The sequence below is a fragment of the Ranitomeya imitator genome, chromosome 2 (genome assembly GCF_032444005.1).
Source record: "Ranitomeya imitator isolate aRanImi1 chromosome 2, aRanImi1.pri, whole genome shotgun sequence".
NCBI classification, from domain to species: Eukaryota; Metazoa; Chordata; class Amphibia; order Anura; family Dendrobatidae; genus Ranitomeya; species Ranitomeya imitator.
This window is the reverse complement of record NC_091283.1, coordinates 829,702,771-829,724,020: the sequence shown is the minus strand read 5'-3', so window position 1 is coordinate 829,724,020 and position 21,250 is coordinate 829,702,771. Positions and strand designations below refer to the sequence as shown.

The window sequence follows — 21,250 nt, the reverse complement described above, 5'->3', positions numbered from 1 at the left end:
GAGTTAACGACAAAACCTATATCTCGGGCACTGTATATGGACTTTATGGTCCATCAGAATTTTGAATTGTGCCTCCTAAAGTGTTTAGTCCAAAGAGGAAGCAAACAGAGACGTCTTTTACCTTATTTAAACAAATATGAAAAAAAGAAGTCACAGGAACCATGAAATGATGTTGGAACTATGAAGGCATCTAGAAAGCATGAGGACATCTAGGAACCATGAGAAGACATAGGAACAATGAAAAGTTATCGGAAAAAGGAGACCTTGTGGCACTTGTGAAGGGAACCTAGGAACCATGAGATTTCTAGAAAGATAATACATTGTAACCATAAAGAGATGTCGGATGCATGGGATGAGAGGTCTTTGAGAAAACTAAGGATCCATGAGATGACATATGATGCAATAGTAAACATAGCAAATCAGACTATAGAGGAAATTTATAGATATTGAGAACATCCAGAAACGATGAGGAGATGTAGCAAAATTGAGAGGACCTAGAAAGCTTGAAAAATCTAAGAGAATACTTAAAAAAGTGGTCCACTACTTTTAAATTGATAGCCCATTCTTAGGATAGGTCATCATTAAGAGATCATTCAGTCAACATATGGACCATAAAATAATGAGGAGTGATGGAAATGAATAGAAGGTTTAGAAACTAGAAGATAAAAATAAGAGCAAGTCTTAAGAACAATGGCACCATATAGGAACCATGATGTCATATACTGTAGAAAGTGTAGGCACTACTAGGAAGCATACAGCAATCATGAGAAGACATTAAAGACATGGGAAGTCATAGTTTGATCCACTATGAGGAGATATAGATTTCAGGAGGACATCTTGGAAACATGAGAAGACAAGGGAAGAACAAAACATAGCAGAAAACCATGAAACTGTAGGAATTATGAAGACGTCTAGAAATTATGAGGTTTTCTAGGTAGCATAAGAAATGATAGCAATCAAAAGTCATAAGAACCATGAGATCCCATCATATATGATCCTATTGTGGGGTTCTATTTCACCTCTTGTGAATGCTATGTTTTGACCTTTACAGTTCTTTGTCACTGGACAGGATCACTTTGCAATAGCATTTTTTTTTATGTTTCTCTGGATTATGTTGCTTATCTCTATATCTTATCAAATGGGATCCATGATGACATCTGCACACAGTAAGGTCTACAATCAACCATGACAGGCTAGACATTAGAACCTTGAAAAGTCGATGAGAGGACATCTAGGACATCTTAATCACATCTTCAGACATAGGAACAAGGAAGCAACTATAAAGTCATCTATAACCCACGAGAACATCTAGGAACTAAGAACATATACAGTTGGTTCCATGAGAAAAAACGGGAAGCTTGATAACACATACGTTAAATACGATAACAGGTGGACCATAAGAAGAAAAAGGAATAGTAAAGGTAGAAACTAAAGACGATATAGGAAGGAGAAGAAGACATAGGAACTTGAAGAAGATATCGGAATATCTGGACATCGGTTTAAAACCACCGATGATCAAGGATGTCCGAAGTCGCCAAATGTTCCTAGCACAGGACAGGACATGTCTCACACCGCCAAAACCTTCTCCATTAGGCGTTACTGGGCTGTAATCTGGCTGGCCAGTATGGACTAACCCTCAGCGTCTTGCCTGCACTGGTTTTACATGAGAAGTCACAAATACAATGTATTTGACTTGCTATGGCTTACGTTTTATCTTGTTATGGTTAAAACTAAATATGTTGCTTTGATTATCATTTAAACAATTAATAACTTGAGTGTTCGTATTAGCTTTAGAAATCTTCTGTATAAAAACATTGACAGAAGGTGTTGGCTTTGTTTAAAACCGAAGCTAAGGAGAGTTAGCAGAATCCATGATTTATGGCCTTTGATCTTAAAACTCACTCGCCCTGTGCATCAACTGATGCTGTTGTGCATGTTCTCGTCTCCGATCGATCAACCCTTGATTTAATCAACGCTGGCAACCTGTGTGAGTTCCCTTGTGTCTCCTCTAAAAGCTCTCCCTAAAGTTTCCACGACAGATTCTTTTATGTCATAAATACTATGTGGCGATTTATTATGTCACCACCAATGCAAAATATTCGACTCCTTCTGTCACAGAAACGACGTATCCGATTCGTTATGTCACAAATACAATGTATCCTTATGTTTACAAATACAACAATGTATCTTTTTGTTCTTCGTCCATGACCTATGTTGGAAAATCAGTGGTCCCATCCCCAGAAATCTCAAACATTATTCTCCACCAGCAAACTACAGAGGCTCGGCTATTTTTATCATCTGGCTAACCCCAGCGTTTGTCTCCATCTAGAAGCACCACAGTGCGGTGATGTCAAAAGCCATCAACTAAATTGCTGTCAATATTGTGCGCTGAATCCATGTGCGTATTAAACGTTGCCATTCAATAGTAAGAGGATTAGGCAGACCTCCGAATCATTCCAAGACCTGTTTTCACCGTCACAAAAGCCGGACAATATCTGCCAAAGAGCTCAGACAAGTCAATGCTACCATATTAAAAAGCCGTATAGCAAAAGACTTAACTGAATATTACCATGGCGACTTAAATATCAGGAAAAGACGAGTTCCGAACCATGACTCCGCATGCAGCAGAGCTGATTTGACGTTAATCTCTTTGCAGCTGCACTGTTGCTACATTGGGATGTCAGAAACATGGCAAATGACAAACTCAGCTCTGCATCGAAAATTAATTCTGCAACTATGCATGCATAAATAGATGGCCATCAATTCCCTATCAGCAGACATGGTATCCTATCACAATGGAGCAAGGAATGTTAAGATCTGAGTCGGAAGAACAATAGACGAGCACGGATTTCTCATCTTGACCTCGATTCAATCAATATTATAGAATTAAGCCCGGACAGCAAATTATAAACCTCATTTGCATTTCCGTTTAATAAAGCATTGTGGTTAATTCGACATGCTAGTAAGATGGATAATTTGCAGCATCCCTTTAAGATGGAAATTGGTTAGAAGATGGACGTAGTCGTCATATTATTGGACATTGATAAGACATTTTTTCTCTGTGCAGCAGCAAAAGAGATCCGTGAAAACGAGGAGCGTTTAGGAGTCAATGACCCAGAATATAATTTTAAAGCACTCGCCAGTGAAATGATCGCCAAGCACATAGAGGTGTATATAACAGGGAAGGTAGAGAGACACGTTTCTTTTTCATTAAGGAGAGATCATTTGCATACTTTTTTTTCCCAAGAAGCATTGCGTGTAAGACTTCCTGCACCAAGTAGAACTAATACTCCTACAAGCACTAATTTTGGGTTATCGTTCATGTAAGGACAGATGTTGATAATTCTACAGTATATATCATATATATGATTCTGCCTCAACCTGACTAAACATAGCGGATCTGAGAATCAATTGCTAAAGTCTACAATTAAGAATGAACCCCATCAGTATCTCATTATATGGGAAGAGTCAGACCATTGTATAACTCAGACAGGGATCTCAAACAAATGCTTGGAATGGCTGGTGGCTCTCCTGACCCAAGCGTGACAGCTGCACGGGTTTCCTGTCAGGAGAGCCGCCAGCCAGGGATAGCAAAGCAATGCTGGGACTGGCTAGTGGCTCTCCTGACCCAAGCGTGACAGCTGCATGGGTTTCCTATCAGGAGAGCCGCCAGCCAGCCGGGGATCGCAAAGCAATGCTTGGACTGGCTAGTGGCTCTCCCGACCCAAGCGTGACAGCTGCACGGGTTTCCTATCAGGAGAGCCGCCAGCCAGCCAGGGATAGCAAAGCAATGCTTGGACTGGCTAGTGGCTCTCCCGACCCAAGCGTGACAGCTGCATGGGTTTCCTATCAGGAGAGCCGCCAGCCAGCCGGGGATCGCAAAGCAATGCTTGGACTGGCTAGTGGCTCTCCCGACCCAAGCGTGACAGCTGCATGGGTTTCCTATCAGGAGAGCCGCCAGCCAGCCAGGGATAGCAAAGCAATGCTTGGACTGGCTAGTGGCTCTCCCGACCCAAGCGTGACAGCTGCATGGGTTTCCTATCAGGAGAGCCGCCAGCCAGCCGGGGATCGCAAAGCAATGCTTGGACTGGCTAGTGGCTCTCCCGACCCAAGCGTGACAGCTGCACGGGTTTCCTATCAGGAGAGCCGCCAGCCAGCCGGGGATCGCAAAGCAATGCTTGGAATGGCTGGTGGCTCTCCAGATCCAAGCATGACAGCTGCACGGGTTTCCTGTCAGGAGAGCCGCCAGCCAGCCGGGGATCGCAAAGCAATGCTTGGACTGGCTGGTGGCTCTCCCGACCCAAGCGTGACAGCTGCACGGGTTTCCTGTCAGAAGAGCCGCCAGCCAGCCGGGGAACGTAAAGCAATGCTCGGACTGGCTGGTGGCTCTCCCAATCCAAGCGTGACAGCTGCACGGGTTTCCTGTCGGGAGAGCCACCAGCCAGCTGGGGATCATAAAGCAATGTTCGGACTGGCTGGCAGCTGTCCCGATCCAAGCGTGACAGCTGCACGGGTTTCCTATCAGGAGAGCCGCCAGCCAGCCGGGGAATGTAAAGCAATACTCGGACTGGCTGGCGGCTCTCCCGATCCAAGCGTGACAGCTGCACGGGTTTCCTGTTGGAAGAGCCGCCAGCCAGCCGGGGAACGTAAAGCAATGCTCGGACTGGCTGGCGGCTCTCCCAATCCAAGCGTGACAGCTGCACGGGTTTCCTGTCGGAAGAGCCGCCAGCCAGCCGGGAATCGTAAAGCAATGCTCGGACTGGCTGGCGGCTCTCCCGATCCAAGCGTGACAGCTGCACGGGTTTCCTGTCGGGAGAGCCGCCAGCCAGCCGGGAATCGTAAAGCAATGCTCGGACTGGCTGGCGGCTCTCCCGATCTAAGCGTGACAGCTGCACGGGTTTCCTGTCGGGAGAGCTGCCAGCCAGTCTGAGCATTGCTTTGCGATTCCTGGCTGGTGGCTGTCCCGACAGGAGACCCGTGCAGCTGTCACGCTTGGGTTGGGAGAGCCACTGGTCAGTCCAGCAATATGTTGCAATCCCCTCCGAATTATACGGTCGTCTGACTTTCCCCATCACAGACAGTTCACCTTTGGGAGGGTCAGGTTCCTATAAGAGAGCCAACTGATATGTAGAGCATAACACGCATTTCCAGGGGTCACCAATGATAGAACACATCACAATCACCTTTCACATGTCCAATCAACTTTTTGCCAGATATAGTCAGTCATGTGACCCAAACTATTCCATAATTAAAAAAATAAGTTGACTTTTTTTCAAATTTTTATAAATTTTAAAATTAATCCAGAATCCCCTAAAGGCTATGATCACATCCCTCTAAGAAATGTGGCCGCTTACACAGGTTTAGAAACTAGGTGTTAGGCTAGTGGCACGCCAGTGTATATTATAATCTGGGGCGAATATGCAAACACACACTGATCAGAGTTTGATCAGGGTGATTGTCGTGTGATCTGATTCTCTTGGATGAGAAGATGGAAAAAAAAGTCTCCATCTTCTCCACTGTGTCAGTCCATGAAAATGGAACTGCACTCAAATGTCATCAGAGTGCAGTCCGATGGTTTCCACTGACTTGCATATTCGAGGAAAAGTCAAACATGTGCACAGTCCCATAGAATAGCATTGGTCCGAATGAAAACCGATGTTTTGTTGGATCACACTCGGACCGATAATACGATCATGTACGCGAGCCCTTAGAGTAATGAAATGGTCGCAAAAATATACATACCCTTTAACTATACTAATGTAATATACTCTATTTACTAATATGTTATAATATTTCCAGTTATAATCTGACATAGTTATATAGAATATAAATCTACCGACTTCTGATTTTCCGACAGATCAGATTTCCTATCTCTCGCCCCAATCTCTGATCCTGAGCTCCCCAGCCACAACGTATGTATCGGTGAGGATAGATAGAAAAGTCTATCTACATACAAAAAGTAAACTTATTGATATAACAAAAATCTGCTCTATTTTTTTTCAATATCTAATATACATTTTTTGAGAATAGAACCCAGTGTTTTTTTTTTTTTGTTTTTGTTTTTTAAATAGACAGCTTCTTATCTCCTGAAAAGATAACATTCTGGCAACCTGTTTCCTTTTACCGCCACTAGGGGGAGCTTTAGAGTTAGATGCATACTTATTCCATTTAACTCTATAGAGTGAGCTCCCCCTAGTGGTGACTAAAATTATGTCTGTGAAGTGGATCTGGAGCCTTGTAAAGGAGCTTGAACTGTTTAACCCCTTGGAACTTTTACATCCCTGATTCTAGGTAGTTAATGATATGTCATGTAAATGCATAGTGTAAGGATCGAGCATCCTCAGGTGCTCAGTAGGTATCAATTGTATAATTGTAGTAATTGCAGTGGTGTATTGTGTAACACAAAAAAGTGTAAAAAGTATTGAATAAGATTTAAAAAAATATTAAGTGTGAAAACACCCCAAAAAATGTACAAATAATTGGAAATGCTGCATAGAAAATGTCCCACACTGTTTAACAAATGCATTATTTATTCAGCATTATAGACGCCATAAATAAAACTATGATAATAGTTCATTTTTTTTGCCACTTTGCCTCCCATAAAATAAAATAGAAAAACAAAGAATATGTAAAAAAAAAAAAAAAAACAAAACGGCTCAGCAGACAGAAAAATATAAAAAGTCTGAACGTAGTATAAATTAATAAATAATAGTATCTTAGAATGTAACAACACAAAAAAACAGGCTTTTATTGTACGAAAGTAGCAAAATGTAAAAAAAGCTGTATACATGGTGGATGGCCATAATAATACTGACCTGCAGAAAAAAAGTTAAAAAGTGGCTAATACTGCACAAAAAATGTTGTAAAATTGAAACCCAAGGAACTAAACTAAAAAGTGTCTTTTATCCTCTTCTTAAAAAATACTGAAATTATTTAAATATTTTTTATGTACCTTTTAAAAAGTAAAAAAAATTGCAACTAATCCTGCAAAAATCCAGCCCTCATATGGTTACATTGACAGAATCATTAACTGGGTTGTATAGGACTTAGAAATTGATGGCCCATTCTTAGGTCATTGATGAGCGGGGGGCACAACTTGCAATAACCCACCAATGAACTGTTTGCAGCTTCAGCGTTGATCGGCTATATAGAGTGTATATAGCCAGAATAGAACAGCGCCATATATTGTTTAGTGGTCGTTTCAGGTACTGCAGCTCAGCTCCCATTGAAGTGAATGTGATCAGAGTTGCAGTACTGAGAATGGCCACTACATGGTGTATGGAGCTGTGCCGCTCGGTATACTCTATACAGCTTAACGTTGAAGTTACTGGGATCGGACCACAACTGATCTGATATTGATCAACTATTCTAGGGATAGGTCATCAATATCTTAGTCCTGGAAAGTAATGTAGTCATAAAAAAGGCCTTCCTTAAGGAATTAAAGATTTATGCAGAAATTTTCCAGTGCAGAACATGGGACACAATGATAAAAGGTTAAGATTTCCATGTGACCTGATCTGACCTGTCCTCCTACTCTACATGCAGCAGAGCTGACCTTGTCATTGAGTTCATGGCAGTGACTTAGGATATTGGCGCCCTCGGCTCTGCTCCGTCAGCACAATCTATTGAACGATGCTCTGTGAACCGTCATTAGTGCCTGTAATAACGCTTATTACCAGCGAGGGGGAAGAGACGCACAAACTGTTACCATCGCTAGATTTAGGTGCCGAAAGTAAATTGATTATGATGTAATTAGTGTCCCCATGGAAAATGGAATTATGCTCCCAGTTATAAAGTCATAATTAACTGTGACGGCGGCATTCATCTATCAGCTGGGGAATTCCGGCTCTGAATGCGCTACAATTAAAATTCTCCTTCGTCTTCTATTTTTAAATAATAGGCCAAACGATCGCTTCCTTCGGAGCCAGCGCGCACCTTGATTTATGATCCCTCTAAGTATCCGCGTGTTTTATGGAATCCTGTCCAATCCAGGGCCATTAATAACACGGGTCGTCTGCCGAGTTCTCCCCTGCACTATGATTCCTTCTTGGGACTTCTGTTCTTCAATGTTTACTAATATTTCTGGCAGTCGTTTCCTAAACAGTTCCATGTCCAGACTGTGAATGAAGCAGCTCCAGCTCCCTCTATCACAGCAAAAAACTCACAGCTCCAATCACATCAACTTCTCAATGGCTCGAAAGAGGATGTTCTCTAGGAAGGTGGTTACAACTTAGCCTTTAATCGTGTAGGATAAAAAAAGTGACAGAACGTCCAAAATCCATAATGTTTACGCGTTTCGGGTAGAAAAACCCAAGAATTTTTCTACCCGAAACGCGTTGGAATTAAGCTTTTCTTAAAATCTATATGATTAAAGTCTGAGTTTTAACCACCTTCCATTGGTGCTGAAGAACATCTATTTTTTACTATTGGAAGCCAGAGCAGTACGTACTCCGTGCCCAACATCCAGACCACAGACGGTCCACCCTGGAAGGTTCCTGGGATACTTATACTTTAACACATAAGTGATGAATTGTCACTTTTAGTAATTTTTTTTTAATTACATTGGGTCAACCACTTGGTATGAAACATGGTGACCCACATTGGTGTCGGAAAATCGGGAGCCCCATAGTCCTCGCCGATTCTGCAAGGAAATCTAGAATCCACATCTAAAAATGCCCTATGAGAGTGAGCTTTTTTGTGTAGACGCCACAACTTTTCAGATCAGGACACCACCAATTTGCCGAATCGGGACTGCTGACACCTATTATGTTAGCCGATCCTTGGAGCCTGAAGATCAGGAAACCTTCTCTGTGCCGCTCGTTACCTCCTACCATTAACTCTTCAGGCCATTTTCCATTTTTACTGCTTTTGGGTTTTTTTCTCCCCTTCTTCCAAGAGCCATAACTTTTTAGATTTTTGTTGGCATAGCCATTTCAACTCTTTTTGTTTTGTGCCACGAGTTGCATTTTTGAATGACACCATTAATTTTACCATATAATATTGTGAAGAAAAAAAAATACAAGTATGGAGACATAGAGAAAAAAAGTTTTGGGGGGGGGGGGTTTATGGCGTTAATAGTGCAGTAAAACTAATCTGGCAGCGTGACTCTCCAAGTCAGTAGGATTATGCCGATACCAAACTTATCTTTTTTTTTATTATTATTTATTAGTTTATTAGTTTTTCATATAGTTTATTATTTTAGCTGTAAAAAAAAAAAAATCAGAACAAAAAAATTGACTTAGTGTCACCATTTTCTAAGACCTCTTACTTTACTTTTTTTTTATTTTTCTGCCGAGTGAGGGCTTGTTTTTGCATGGTGAGCCATTAGGTCCATGGAATGTTTTGAATGTTGTATAGCATTTTTTGGGGAGCCATGGGGATCGAAAAATGGCAATTTTGGCATTTCCGGAGCCTGCTGCATACACGTGGGTCCTAGCCAAGATGTACAGTTGCAGCGGGTGAAATAAGTATTGAACACATCACCAATTGTCTAAGTAAATATATCTAAAGGTACTGTTGACATGAAATTCTCACCAGATGTTGGTAACAACCCATCTAATCCACACAGGCAAAGATATCAAGCCATAGCTGTCCATAAACTAAGATATAATGAGAAATTACACAGGGTAAAAGAATTGAACACGCTTACTGAAATGTATTTAGCACTTCATACAAAAGCCTTTGTTGGTGATGAAGCTTCAAGACGCCTTCTGTATGGAGAAACTAGTCGCAGGCATTGCTCAGGTGTGATGATTCCAGGTCTTTCTGTAGCTCTCCACAGGGGGTCATTAGTTGTTGGACAATTCATCTGATAAATCTTTTTCTCTGAAATTTTGCGGTGAGCACCTGGTCGTGGCCAGTTTATGGTGAAATTATGTTCTTTCCACTTCTGGATTATGGCTCCATCAGGGCTCACTAGAGCCCTCACTAGTTTAGACATTTTTCTGTAGCCAATCCCATTAGTATATTTTGTAACAATAAGGTTGTGAAGGTCTTGAGACAGCTCACTGGTTTTACCCATCATGAGATGTTTCTTGTGTGGCACCTTGGTAATGAGTCACCTTTTTTTAAGCCATCAGTTCAACCAGGTAATAATATTTTTCACTAAGTGGCAGGACTGCTTTCTAATTACTGATAGATTTCAGCTGGTGTCAGGACTTTCCATGGCTTTTTTTTCACATCTTTCTTCTTGTGTTCAATGCATTTTTTTCTGTGTTGTCTCCCACTATTACACATAAATTAATTTATGGACATCTGTGGTTTGATTTCTTTGCTGGTGTGGAATGGGTGGATTGTTACCGACGGTGGATAGCACTGCAGCCTTGCAGCGCTGGGGTCCTGGGTTCTAATCCCACCCAGGACAACATCTGCAAAGAGTTTGTATGTTCTCTCCGTGTTTGCATGGGTTTCCTCCGGGCACTCCGGTTTCCTCCCACATTCCAAAGACATACTGATAGGGAATTTAGATTGTGAACCCCATCGGGGACAGTGATGATAATGTGTGCAAACTGTAAAGCGCTGCGGAATATGTTAGCGCTATATAAAAATAAAAATTATTATTATTATTACCGACATCTGGTGAGAATTTCATTTCAATAGAACCTTTAGGAATAGTTTTCCGTAGAAACTACGTGACGTGTTCAATACTTTTTTCACCCACTGTATGTCCACTTGTGTCATCAAGTGGTTAAAGGGGTTGCCCAATAAACGGCGCTCACTGAGGGTCTAGTAGCTGAGAATGGGCAATCTGGCTGCTGAGAACATAGCTCGAAAGCCCTTTGTCTAAGAGGAGCGGTAGTGAGCATGTGCGAACGCTGCTCCATTCGCTGTGTATAGGAGTGGTGGTCACACATGCTCATTACAGCTTCATTCACACAGGGGATATTGCCCCCATTCTTCACAGCCAGGTCCTCAGCCATCACACATTTATCCTCTATCCCGTGGATAGCTGATAAATGTATATCGCACAACCCCTTTAATAAGCATTGGCTTCAGAACAGAAGATTCCATATCCTGTCCTATGCTTGCTTTATACAAAAATAAAAGATTAATGTATGATTCTTAAAATAGACTGTATATCCACAAAGCCGCCATTCACCGCCTACTGCAGGTGGAAAAAGATTTTGATTGACTGTATTGTTTTATCCCATTCAGTTTTTAAAAAAATTGCCTCCGTCGTATACATACTGGGTGCGTGCATGGTGGGGGAGGGGAGGCGGCAGACATATACAGACTTTAGATTTGCTGCATATTCTTGCTATTAATCCAAAATTTCTCCAAGCCTGACCCTGCAGTTATAGCTGTATACTTATATAGATTTATCATAAAGGTTCTAGTGTAGAGGAATAAATAATTACAGCATAAATGGGGGTCAGCTTTTATGGTACAAGGGTCTGTCAAATATTAGATGATTAGAAGGTGTCCTGCTGCTGTGACTCAAACTGGTTTAATCTGTGGAAACCAGCAAAAAAGGGTTTAATTTCTCTATAGTGTCCGGGGGAAGTGCAGCATTACATGGTAATATATCCTTATATATAGGAGCAGTATTATAGTAGTTATATTCTTGTACATAGGGGGCAGTATTATAGTAGATATATTCTTGTACATAGGGGCAGTATTATAGTAGTTATATTCTTGTACATAGGGGCAGTATTATAGTAGTTATATTCTTGTACATAGGGGCAGTATTATAGTAGTTATATTCTTGTACATAGGAGCAGTATTATAGTAGCTATATTCTTGTACATAGGGGCAGTATTATAGTAGTTATATTCTTGTACATAGGAGCAGTATTATAGTAGTTATATTCTTGTACATAGGAGCAGTATTATAGTAGCTATATTCTTGTACATAGGGGCAGTATTATAGTAGTTATATTCTTGTACATAGGGGCAGTATTATAGTAGTTATATTCTTGTACATAGGGGTAGTATTATAGTAGTTATATTCTTGTACATAGGGGCAGTATTATAGTAGTTATATTCTTGTACATAGGAGCAGTATTATAGTAGTTATATTCTTGTACATAGGGAGCAGTATTATAGTAGATATATTCTTGTACATAGGGGCAGTATTATAGTAGTTATATTCTTTTACATAGGGGGCAGTATTATAGTAGATATATTCTTGTACATAGGGGCAGTATTATAGTAGTTATATTCTTGTACATAGGCGCAGTATTATAGTAGTTATATTCTTGTACATAGGGGGCAGTATTATAGTAGATATATTCTTGTACATAGGGGCAGTATTATAGTAGTTATATTCTTGTACATAGGGCAGTATTATAGTAGTTATATTCTTGTACATAGGGGCAGTATTATAGTAGTTATATTCTTGTACATAGGGGGCAGTATTATAGTAGATATATTCTTGTACATAGGGGCAGTAATATAGTAGTTATATTCTTGTACATAGGAGGCAGTATTATAGTAGATATATTCTTGTGCATAGGGGCAGTATTATAGTAGTTATATTCTTGTACATAGGGGCAGTATTATAGTAGTTATATTCTTGTACATAGGGGGCAGTATTATAGTAGATATATTCTTGTACATAGGGGCAGTATTATAGTAGTTATATTCTTGTACATAGGGGCAGTATTATAGTAGTTATATTCTTGTACATAGGGACAGTATTATAGTAGATATATTCTTGTACATAGGGGCAGTATTATAGTAGTTACTAGATTGTGGCCCGATTCTAACGCATCGGGTAATCTAGAATATGCATGTCCCAGTAGTATATGGACAATGATGATTCCAGAATTCGCGGCAGATTGTGCCCGTCGCTGATTGGTCGAGGCGACCTTTATGACATCATCGTCACCATGGCAACCATTATGACATCATCGTCGTTGTGCCCGTTGCTGATTGGTCGAGGCCTGGCGGCCTCGACCAATCAGAGAGCCAGGATTTCCAGGACAGACAGACAGACAAACAGACAGACGGAAAAACCCTTAGACAATTATATATATAGATATTCTTGCACATAGGAGGTAGTATTATAGTAGTTATATTCTTGTACATAGGGGCAGTATTATAGCAGTTATATTCTTGTACATAGGAGCAGTATTATAGTAGTTATATTCTTGTACATAGCAGCAGTATTATAGCAGTTATATTCTTGTACATAGGAGCAGTATTATAGTAGTTATGTTCTTGTACATAGGGGCGGTATTATAGTAGTTATATTCTTGTACAGGGGAACAGTATTATAGTAGTTATATACTTGTACATAGGAGCAGTATTATAGTAGTTATATTCTTGTACATAGGGGCAGTATTATAGTAGTTATATTCTTGTACATAGGGGGCAGTATTATAGTAGATATATTCTTGTACATAGGGGCAGTATTATAGTAGATATATTCTTGTACATAGGGGCAGTATTATAGTAGTTATATTCTTGCACATAGGAGGTAGTATTATAGTAGTTATATTCTTGCACATAGGAGCAGTATTATAGTAGTTATATTCTTGTACATAGGAGCAGTATTATAGTAGTTATATTCTTGTACATAGGTGTCAGTATTATAGTAGTTATATTCTTGTACATAGGAGCAGTATTATAGTAGTTATATTCTTGTACATAGGAGCAGTATTATAGTAGTTATATTCTTGTACATAGGAGCAGTATTATAGTAGTTATATTCTTGTACATAGGAGCAGTATTATAGTAGTTATATTCTTGTACATAGGAGCAGTATTATAGTAGTTATATTCTTGTACATAGGTGTCAGTATTATAGTAGTTATATTCTTGTACATAGGAGCAGTATTATAGTAGTTATATTCTTGTACATAGGAGCAGTATTATAGTAGTTATATTCTTGTACATAGGGGGCAGTATTATAGTAGTTATATTCTTGCACATAGGAGGTAGCATTATAGTAGTTATATTCTTGTACATAGGAGCAGTATTATAGTAGTTATATTCTTGTACATAGGAGCAGTATTATAGTAGTTATATTCTTGTACATAGGAGCAGTATTATAGTAGTTATATTCTTGTACAGGGGAACAGTATTATAGTAGTTATATTCTTGTACATGGGGGCAGTATTATAGTAGTTTTATTCTTGTACATAGGGAGCAGTATTATAGTAGTTATATTCTTGTACATAGGGGCAGTATTATAGTAGTTATATTCTTGTACATAGGAGCAGTATTATAGTAGTTATATTCTTGTACATAGGAGCAGTATTATAGTAGTTATATTCTTGTACATAGGAGCAGTATTATAGTAGTTATATTCTTGTACATAGGGGGCAGTATTATAGTAGTTATATTCTTGTACATAGGGGCAGTATTATAGTAGTTATATTCTTGTACATAGGGGCAGTATTATAGTAGTTATAATCTTGTACATAGGAGCAGTATTATAGTAGTTATATTCTTGTACATAGGGGCAGTATTATAATAGTTATATTCTTGTACATAGGGGCAGTATTATAGTAGTTATATTCTTGTACATAGGGGCAGTATTATAATAGTTATATTCTTGTACATAGGGGGCAGTATTATAGTAGTTATAATCTTGTACATAGGGGCAGTATTATAGTAGTTATATTCTTGTACATAGGGGCAGTATTATAATAGTTATATTCTTGTACATAGGGGGCAGTATTATAGTAGTTATAATCTTGTACATAGGGGCAGTATTATAGTAGTTATATTCTTGTACATAGGGGCAGTATTATAATAGTTATATTCTTGTACATAGGGGCAGTATTATAGTAGTTATATTCTTGTACATAGGGGCAGTATTATAGTAGTTATATTCTTGTACATAGGAGCAGTATTATAGTAGCTATATTCTTGTACCTAGGAGCAGTATTATAGTAGTTATATTCTTGTACATAGGAGCAGTATTATAGTAGTTATATTCTTGTACATAGGAGCAGTATTATAGTAGTTATATTCTTGTACATAGAAGCAGTATTATAGTAGTTATATTCTTGTACATAGGGGTAGTATTATTGTAGTTATATTCCTGTAGATAGGGGGCAGTATTTTAATTGATATTTCTATACAAAGGAGCAGTATCACAGTAGTTACCTACATTCTTGAGGAGGCATACTTTACAGTAATACAGCTTCTTTCGCCTTACACAGCTATATCTGTCCTCTGCACTTTGGAGAAAGCGGTAACTCATATCCTATATAGAATATACTGGCTTTCTTGGGCTTTATTCATTGAACTTTTTTTGAACACTTGCAGAAACCATTTAGATGTAATTGCCTCCTACAGATTTGGTATGATATCATCTCACTATAATGTATGTACCGTATTTTATCTAATTTGCTACTCACCTTAAATAAACCAGGAATATTGATTAGAGGAAAAACAGAACGGGAGGTAAATGTTACACATCTGCACGCACTTTGCATGTGCTCGTGTGTTCATTTGGGTTTCCTGCAGATTCTCTTGTTTCCTCCCAAACTTTCACAATTTACTGATAATTGGCTTCCTATGAAATTGGATTAAGAGTTATAGGTATGAGATTGTGGGTTTCATAGGAACAGAGATTAGTAAACTCTGAACAGTGCTAGGATTATACAAATATTATCTGATCCCAATGGGAATCCACTTGTAACGATCCACTAGTTCTTGTTAATGGATACTGCTCAGACCCACACTTAGCAGCAGGAGGGTCGCATGTTGGAAAGATATTTAGGGTATGTGCACACGTTCCGGATTTGGCACTGTGGATCTGCAGCAGTTTTCTATGCATTGTACAGTACCATGTAAACCTATGGAAAACCAAATCCGCAGTGCACATGCTGCGGAAAATTCCGCTCGGTAACGCAGCGGTTTATTTTCTGCAGCATGTCAATTCTTTGTGCGGAATCCACAGCGGTTTACACCTATTCCATTATAGGAATCCGCAGGTGTAAAAACACAGGCGAAATCTGCACAAAATCTGCAGAAAACCCGCAGGGAATCCGCAGGTCCTTTTATCTACAGATTCTGTAGAATCTGCGCGGAAAAATCCGTAATTGAATCCGCAACGTGTGCACATACCATTAGACAAACTGGTTGTCAGTGTCTGAAAGATCACGAAGAATATGATAACCCATCTAGAATTGTATGCATTTGTATTAACTTTAAAGGGAACTTGTCGTGCCCGATATTGCTATTAACCTTCATATATAGCGTTAAAGGGGTTGTCCACTACTGAGACAACTCCTTCCTAACCCTTATGTTTCCTCCCAGTAAAATAATAACACCTATACTCACTTTCAGTACTGGTGCCATTCTAACAGTATCGGAAGTTGCCCTCCCAGTGATTGCGTGACATCTTATGTCAAGCAATCACTGCGGGCAATGTCCTATGGACTTGACATCCGGAGAAATTGACTGCTCTCATTTCGACTGGATGTCTTGATTTGTCCGAAGGAGGGGAGAGCGAAACCAACGCTGCTCTAGTGATGTCCAGCACTGGATCGACGCAAGCTCTGGAGGTGAGTACAGGTGCTGTTATTTTACAGGGGCAGGGGGGAAACATAGGCATTCAGAAGAGGTTGTCTGAGTAGTGGACAACCCCTTTAATCAGCAGGTTATTAACATTAGTACTGAAAGCGTGGCACTGGAGAGAATGTTACCTCCACCGTCAGTCACTGTTCCGGGGCGAGCTTACTGCTCTCAGTGCTGTGTGCCGCTACGCCTGTGTGATTGAAAGCCGGCGGCTGCAGGGAAAAAGAAAGTTGATTTTCTCCCAGATGCCGCATTTTCAGTACAGCGGCACCGTTCTAACGCTATTAACCTGCAGATTAACCTTTTTCTGCAGGTTAATCGCATTCTCTGACATAATAGGTTCCCTTTATGCTGTGCAACCATATCATGGCAGCAGTAAAAAAGCGTCACATTTCTTATGGATGTAAGAATTCACAAGGACGTGCGCATGTAGCCTCAAAGTGTTACAAGAATTACTGGATCGTTACTAGTGGATTCCACTTAGCACCTGTCCACTTAATGACAGGTAATATTTGCATATTCCTGGCACTGGGCGCAGTTTTCCTGTCTCTGCACCAATGGGAATCTCAATCTCATATCTGTATTATATGGTCAATTTTATAGGAAGCCAATGAACCTACCAGTAAGTTCTCGGAGTGTGGGAGGAAACCAGAGAATCTGGAGGAAAACCCAAATAAACACAGGAGAACATGCAAACTCCATGCAGATGTGGTTGTAAATGAATGGGAAAACTCCCATCCCCCGCAGCCAGGCTGTACACAACCAAGGTGCAATTTGCATCTCTAATTTCCATAGGAATTATTAATCCCTATAGTAATGTCCATTCAGAGTCTGCAGTAACTTCAGTCTGCGGCTCTGTTCAGATCATCAGGTTTTTTTTTTCTCTGGTTTTAGGCATAGACATATGGAATAAGTGATCTGTTATACCAGTTATGTAAATAGAAGCGGACGAGTCCTGATGATTATTATGAGGTGTCTTATTTCCTTTTTTTGGTATGGAAAAAAAAGTCCTTTTAACTCTGATCTAAAAAACGTTAAAAAAAATGCACCCTACAATAATTACCAATGGAACTTCTTATTATAACTTATTCCTTCCTCCATGTAAGGCCAAGTTCCCACGATAAACTTTTGGTGAATTTTTGATAGTGCAGATTTTCGGCACCCCTTAACTAAAATAGGTTCCTTGCATTTTTTTTTTTTCTAAAGTACACAGCGCCGAATACTCACCAAAACCTCATCGCGGGAACGTAGCCTTAAAAATGTTTCCACATCATTGCAACAAGTTAAAGCAAAGTTCAGTTGTAATCACTAATCAACTTAATTTGATCCATTTCCTTACCAAAAATTGTTTTTTTTTTTACATTAGGAATTAAAATGTGCACCGCCCCTTTAAATGTTGAGTATTTATTTATTTACGTTTGTATCTGGATTACACAATATGCTAATAAAATGGAACATCCCCATCCAGTGACCGTGAATCCCTGGGCCGGTCTGGAGATTATTGTACATTAAACTTGTTTATTTGAAGCCCCCCATCTTTGTAATTGAGCTTTTATATAGATGGTAGCAGGGTTTTTAAGATATATGAGAGTATGAAGCTAAAAAAAAGAGGATTATTTCTAGCTGGACTCAGCCACAATTAACTTTCTCCATGATTTTCTGAAAAGGTCAAAGAAATAATCTGGTGCACATGATGAGTATAATCCAGCCCTGCCATCCAGGCTGTAGGTGTATGCACAGAACACACAGCACCCAGCAGCCCTGATGCCACTGTGCTGATGATGGGTGACAGGCGGCTGGTGGCTGCCCAGCTTGCTGCAGAACTACAACTCCCATCATGCACTATTATTAGCAACTGGCATGCTGTCACTTGTAGTGCAGCATAATTCACCTAATCCCATTGGATTATATGAAGTTGTCTATTCCTTACCCTGCTAAGACTTTCCTTGTAGGAATCCCTATGTGTAGGGATCACCAGCTGCTGTTACATAATCTCAGGCTGGAACTTCACCCTCTCCTCTCACTGACTCCTCTCCCCAACTTTCTGCCATCTCTGCCCATCATTGCTCAGTATTCTCCATGCCACCACTGTCATCTAAAAAAAATAAAATCTTACCAATGCCCAAGAAATGAAACACAGTCCATCCTCAGTGCAACAATGTATCCAGGATGTGTGTGTGTGATCTGTGCCCTCTTAAAGGGATGCTGCTCCTATCTCCCCACACCGAGCGAAGGGGGGAAGATCTGACTTACCAGTGAGTTGATCGTACGATCCATCCAGATCTCTTGAATCTGAAAGGTTATCTTTCCTACCTTTACTCCTCATCTTCAACCAGAGGTAAATGTGCACACCTGGGATCAGAGAAAGTCTCTCACCTCCCAAACCCTTAGGAATCCTCAGGTTCTCAAAATGTATAACTGGGTTATAGAGAAGAAAAAACATATAAAAAAATCCTTTCGTCCCCCCCAAAAAAAAGGAACCAAGAAGTGACTCCAGGAGACGAGGGGTTAATCGCATGGACGCCCGGTGCTGGTTGGTGTCGGGATCTGCTGTGGTCCAGGGCGGCTGGAGGAGGAGAGAGATGCTGGAGGAGGGTGGGGGGCTTCACTCCAGCCCTTCCTGCTGATCAGCCCCAGTGTCAGCCCCTTCTCGTATTCCTCTCCTTGTGATGATGAGGAGGAGGAGCAGCAGACCCCCGGCGCTCGCGGTTTCCACGGAGAGTTCGCTCACTCCTTCTTCTTCCGATGATCTTTGCTTTGTCTCCGAATAACTTTCCTTCCTTCTTTCTGTCTTCGCTCAGAGTCAGATCCAAGGACCGATGGCGGCGCCCCCCAGAGAGGACCCTCATCCGACTGCTCCTGCCCCACTGCGCAGCCAGACCCGGACCTGCGACCACCGGCGACAGCGACAGGAACAGTGACAGCGACAGCGACAGTGACAGCGACAGCAACAGCGACAGCGACAGCAACAGTGACAGCGACAGCAACAGTGACAGCAACAGTGACAGCAACAGTGACAGCAAGGCTCCAAAGGCTGCAGGCAGAAGTAACTGCTTGTGTGCTGAATGGAAGGGATTATGTGTAGGTAGTGACTATCTATCTATCTATCTATCTATCTATCTATCTATTTATCTATCTATCTATCTATCTATCATCTATCTATCATCCTATTATCTATCATCTATTATCTATCATCTATCTATCATCCTATTATCTATCTATCTATCTATCTATCTATCTATCATCTATCTATTATGTATGAATTATCTATGTATCTATCTATTATCTATCTATCTATTTTCTATCTATCATCTATTTATTATCTATGTATTATCTATCTATCTATTATCTATCTATCTATTATCTATCTATCTATTATCTATCATCTATCTATTAATCTATTATCTGCCTATTATCTATCTATCTATCTATCTATCTATCTATCTATCTATTATCTATCTATCTATCTATCTATCTATCTATTATCTATCTATTATCTATCTATCTATCTATCCATCCACTGTCCACCCCTCTCTCTGTCTTCTGTATCTGTCTATCATCTGTTTAATATCTATATATATAATGTATCTGTTTCCTTTTTGCAGATGTAGCAGAGCTGTATTAGCTCTCTGGGGCTGTATACTTCGTGTGCTCTATGATAAATCCCTTCTCTCACACTGATATAATAGATACTTTGTGCTATCAGTACACACCAGGCCCATAAAACAGCAGATTCCATTTATTGTGCAGGATGGACATTTCTATTTTATAAGGAAACCAATTGGGAGCGTCCAGGAGCTCAGACATATGTTATAGGTAATGTGACAGGAGGCAGAAGGGGCTCCTGAACAGTGGGGGCCGGTCAGTGGGAGGCGGTAGCGGAGCTCCAGCTTGTATTCTGCCTATTCCGTAGCTCATTGCTGGAGACTGAGGATTTAAATATGTTAAAGGGTGAAATACATGTAAGTATAAAGTATTTGCCTTTAATTTTAGATGTAGCAGAGTTAAGTATGTTGTTTGCCATATCTATCATCTATCTATTATCTATAACTATCTGTTATCTATCTATCTATCTATATATTATTTATTATCTATCCATCATCTATCTATTATCTACCTCTCTATCATCTATCTATTATCTACGGTATTTATTATCTCTCTCTATCTATCTATCTATCTATCTATCTATCTATCTATCTATCTATCTATCTATCTATCTATCTATCTATACATCTCGACAGATATAACGGCTCCCGCTCTTCTGGAAGGATTTCTACAACATTTTGGAGATGCCTGAGGGAATTTTTGCCCCTTCATCTAGTAGAGCATTTGTGGGGTCAGACCCTGATGTTGGGTGGTCCGGGCTCACAATTTCTGGTCTTGGTGTTGGATGCGGCTGAGGTCCGGGCTCTGTGCTCCTGTTCCCCCCTCCATGTCTGTATGGAGCTTGTGTACTGGACACAGTCATGAGGAACAGAAAAGAGTCTTCCCCAAACTGTTCCCACAACCATGGAAGCTACAATTGTCCACAATGTCTGGTGCTGAAGCATTAAGATTCCCTTCCCCAGAACTAAGGGCCGAGGCCGCCCCCTGATAACAGCCCATAGCGTCATCCTCCACCATCTGTACAGGGGGCACAATGCAGTCAGGGGGTAACGTCCTCCTGGAATCACCAAACCCAGACTCCTCCATCAGACGCAGAGAAGTGCGATCCGTCACTGCACAGGACACGTGTTCTCCAGAGTCCAGTGGTGGCGGCTTTACACCACTCCATCC

At 40.4% G+C, this 21,250-nt stretch overlaps 1 protein-coding gene across 2 annotated transcripts in view; it reads right to left on the bottom strand.

Annotated features, from left to right (window-relative positions):
* KCNIP2 (potassium voltage-gated channel interacting protein 2) overlaps positions 1 to 19,121 on the bottom strand; it is a 494,922-nt gene extending 475,801 nt beyond the window's left edge. Inside the window, exon 1 of one of the 2 annotated variants that reach the window (XM_069754064.1) lies at positions 18,728 to 19,121. In XM_069754064.1, the coding sequence (XP_069610165.1) occupies positions 18,728 to 18,992 (265 nt within the window). In that variant the 5' untranslated portion in view covers positions 18,993 to 19,121. The remainder of the gene's footprint in view (positions 1 to 18,727) is intronic. The other variant, XM_069754062.1, reaches the window with a different exon arrangement.
* Between the last annotated feature and the right edge of the window lie 2,129 nt (positions 19,122 to 21,250).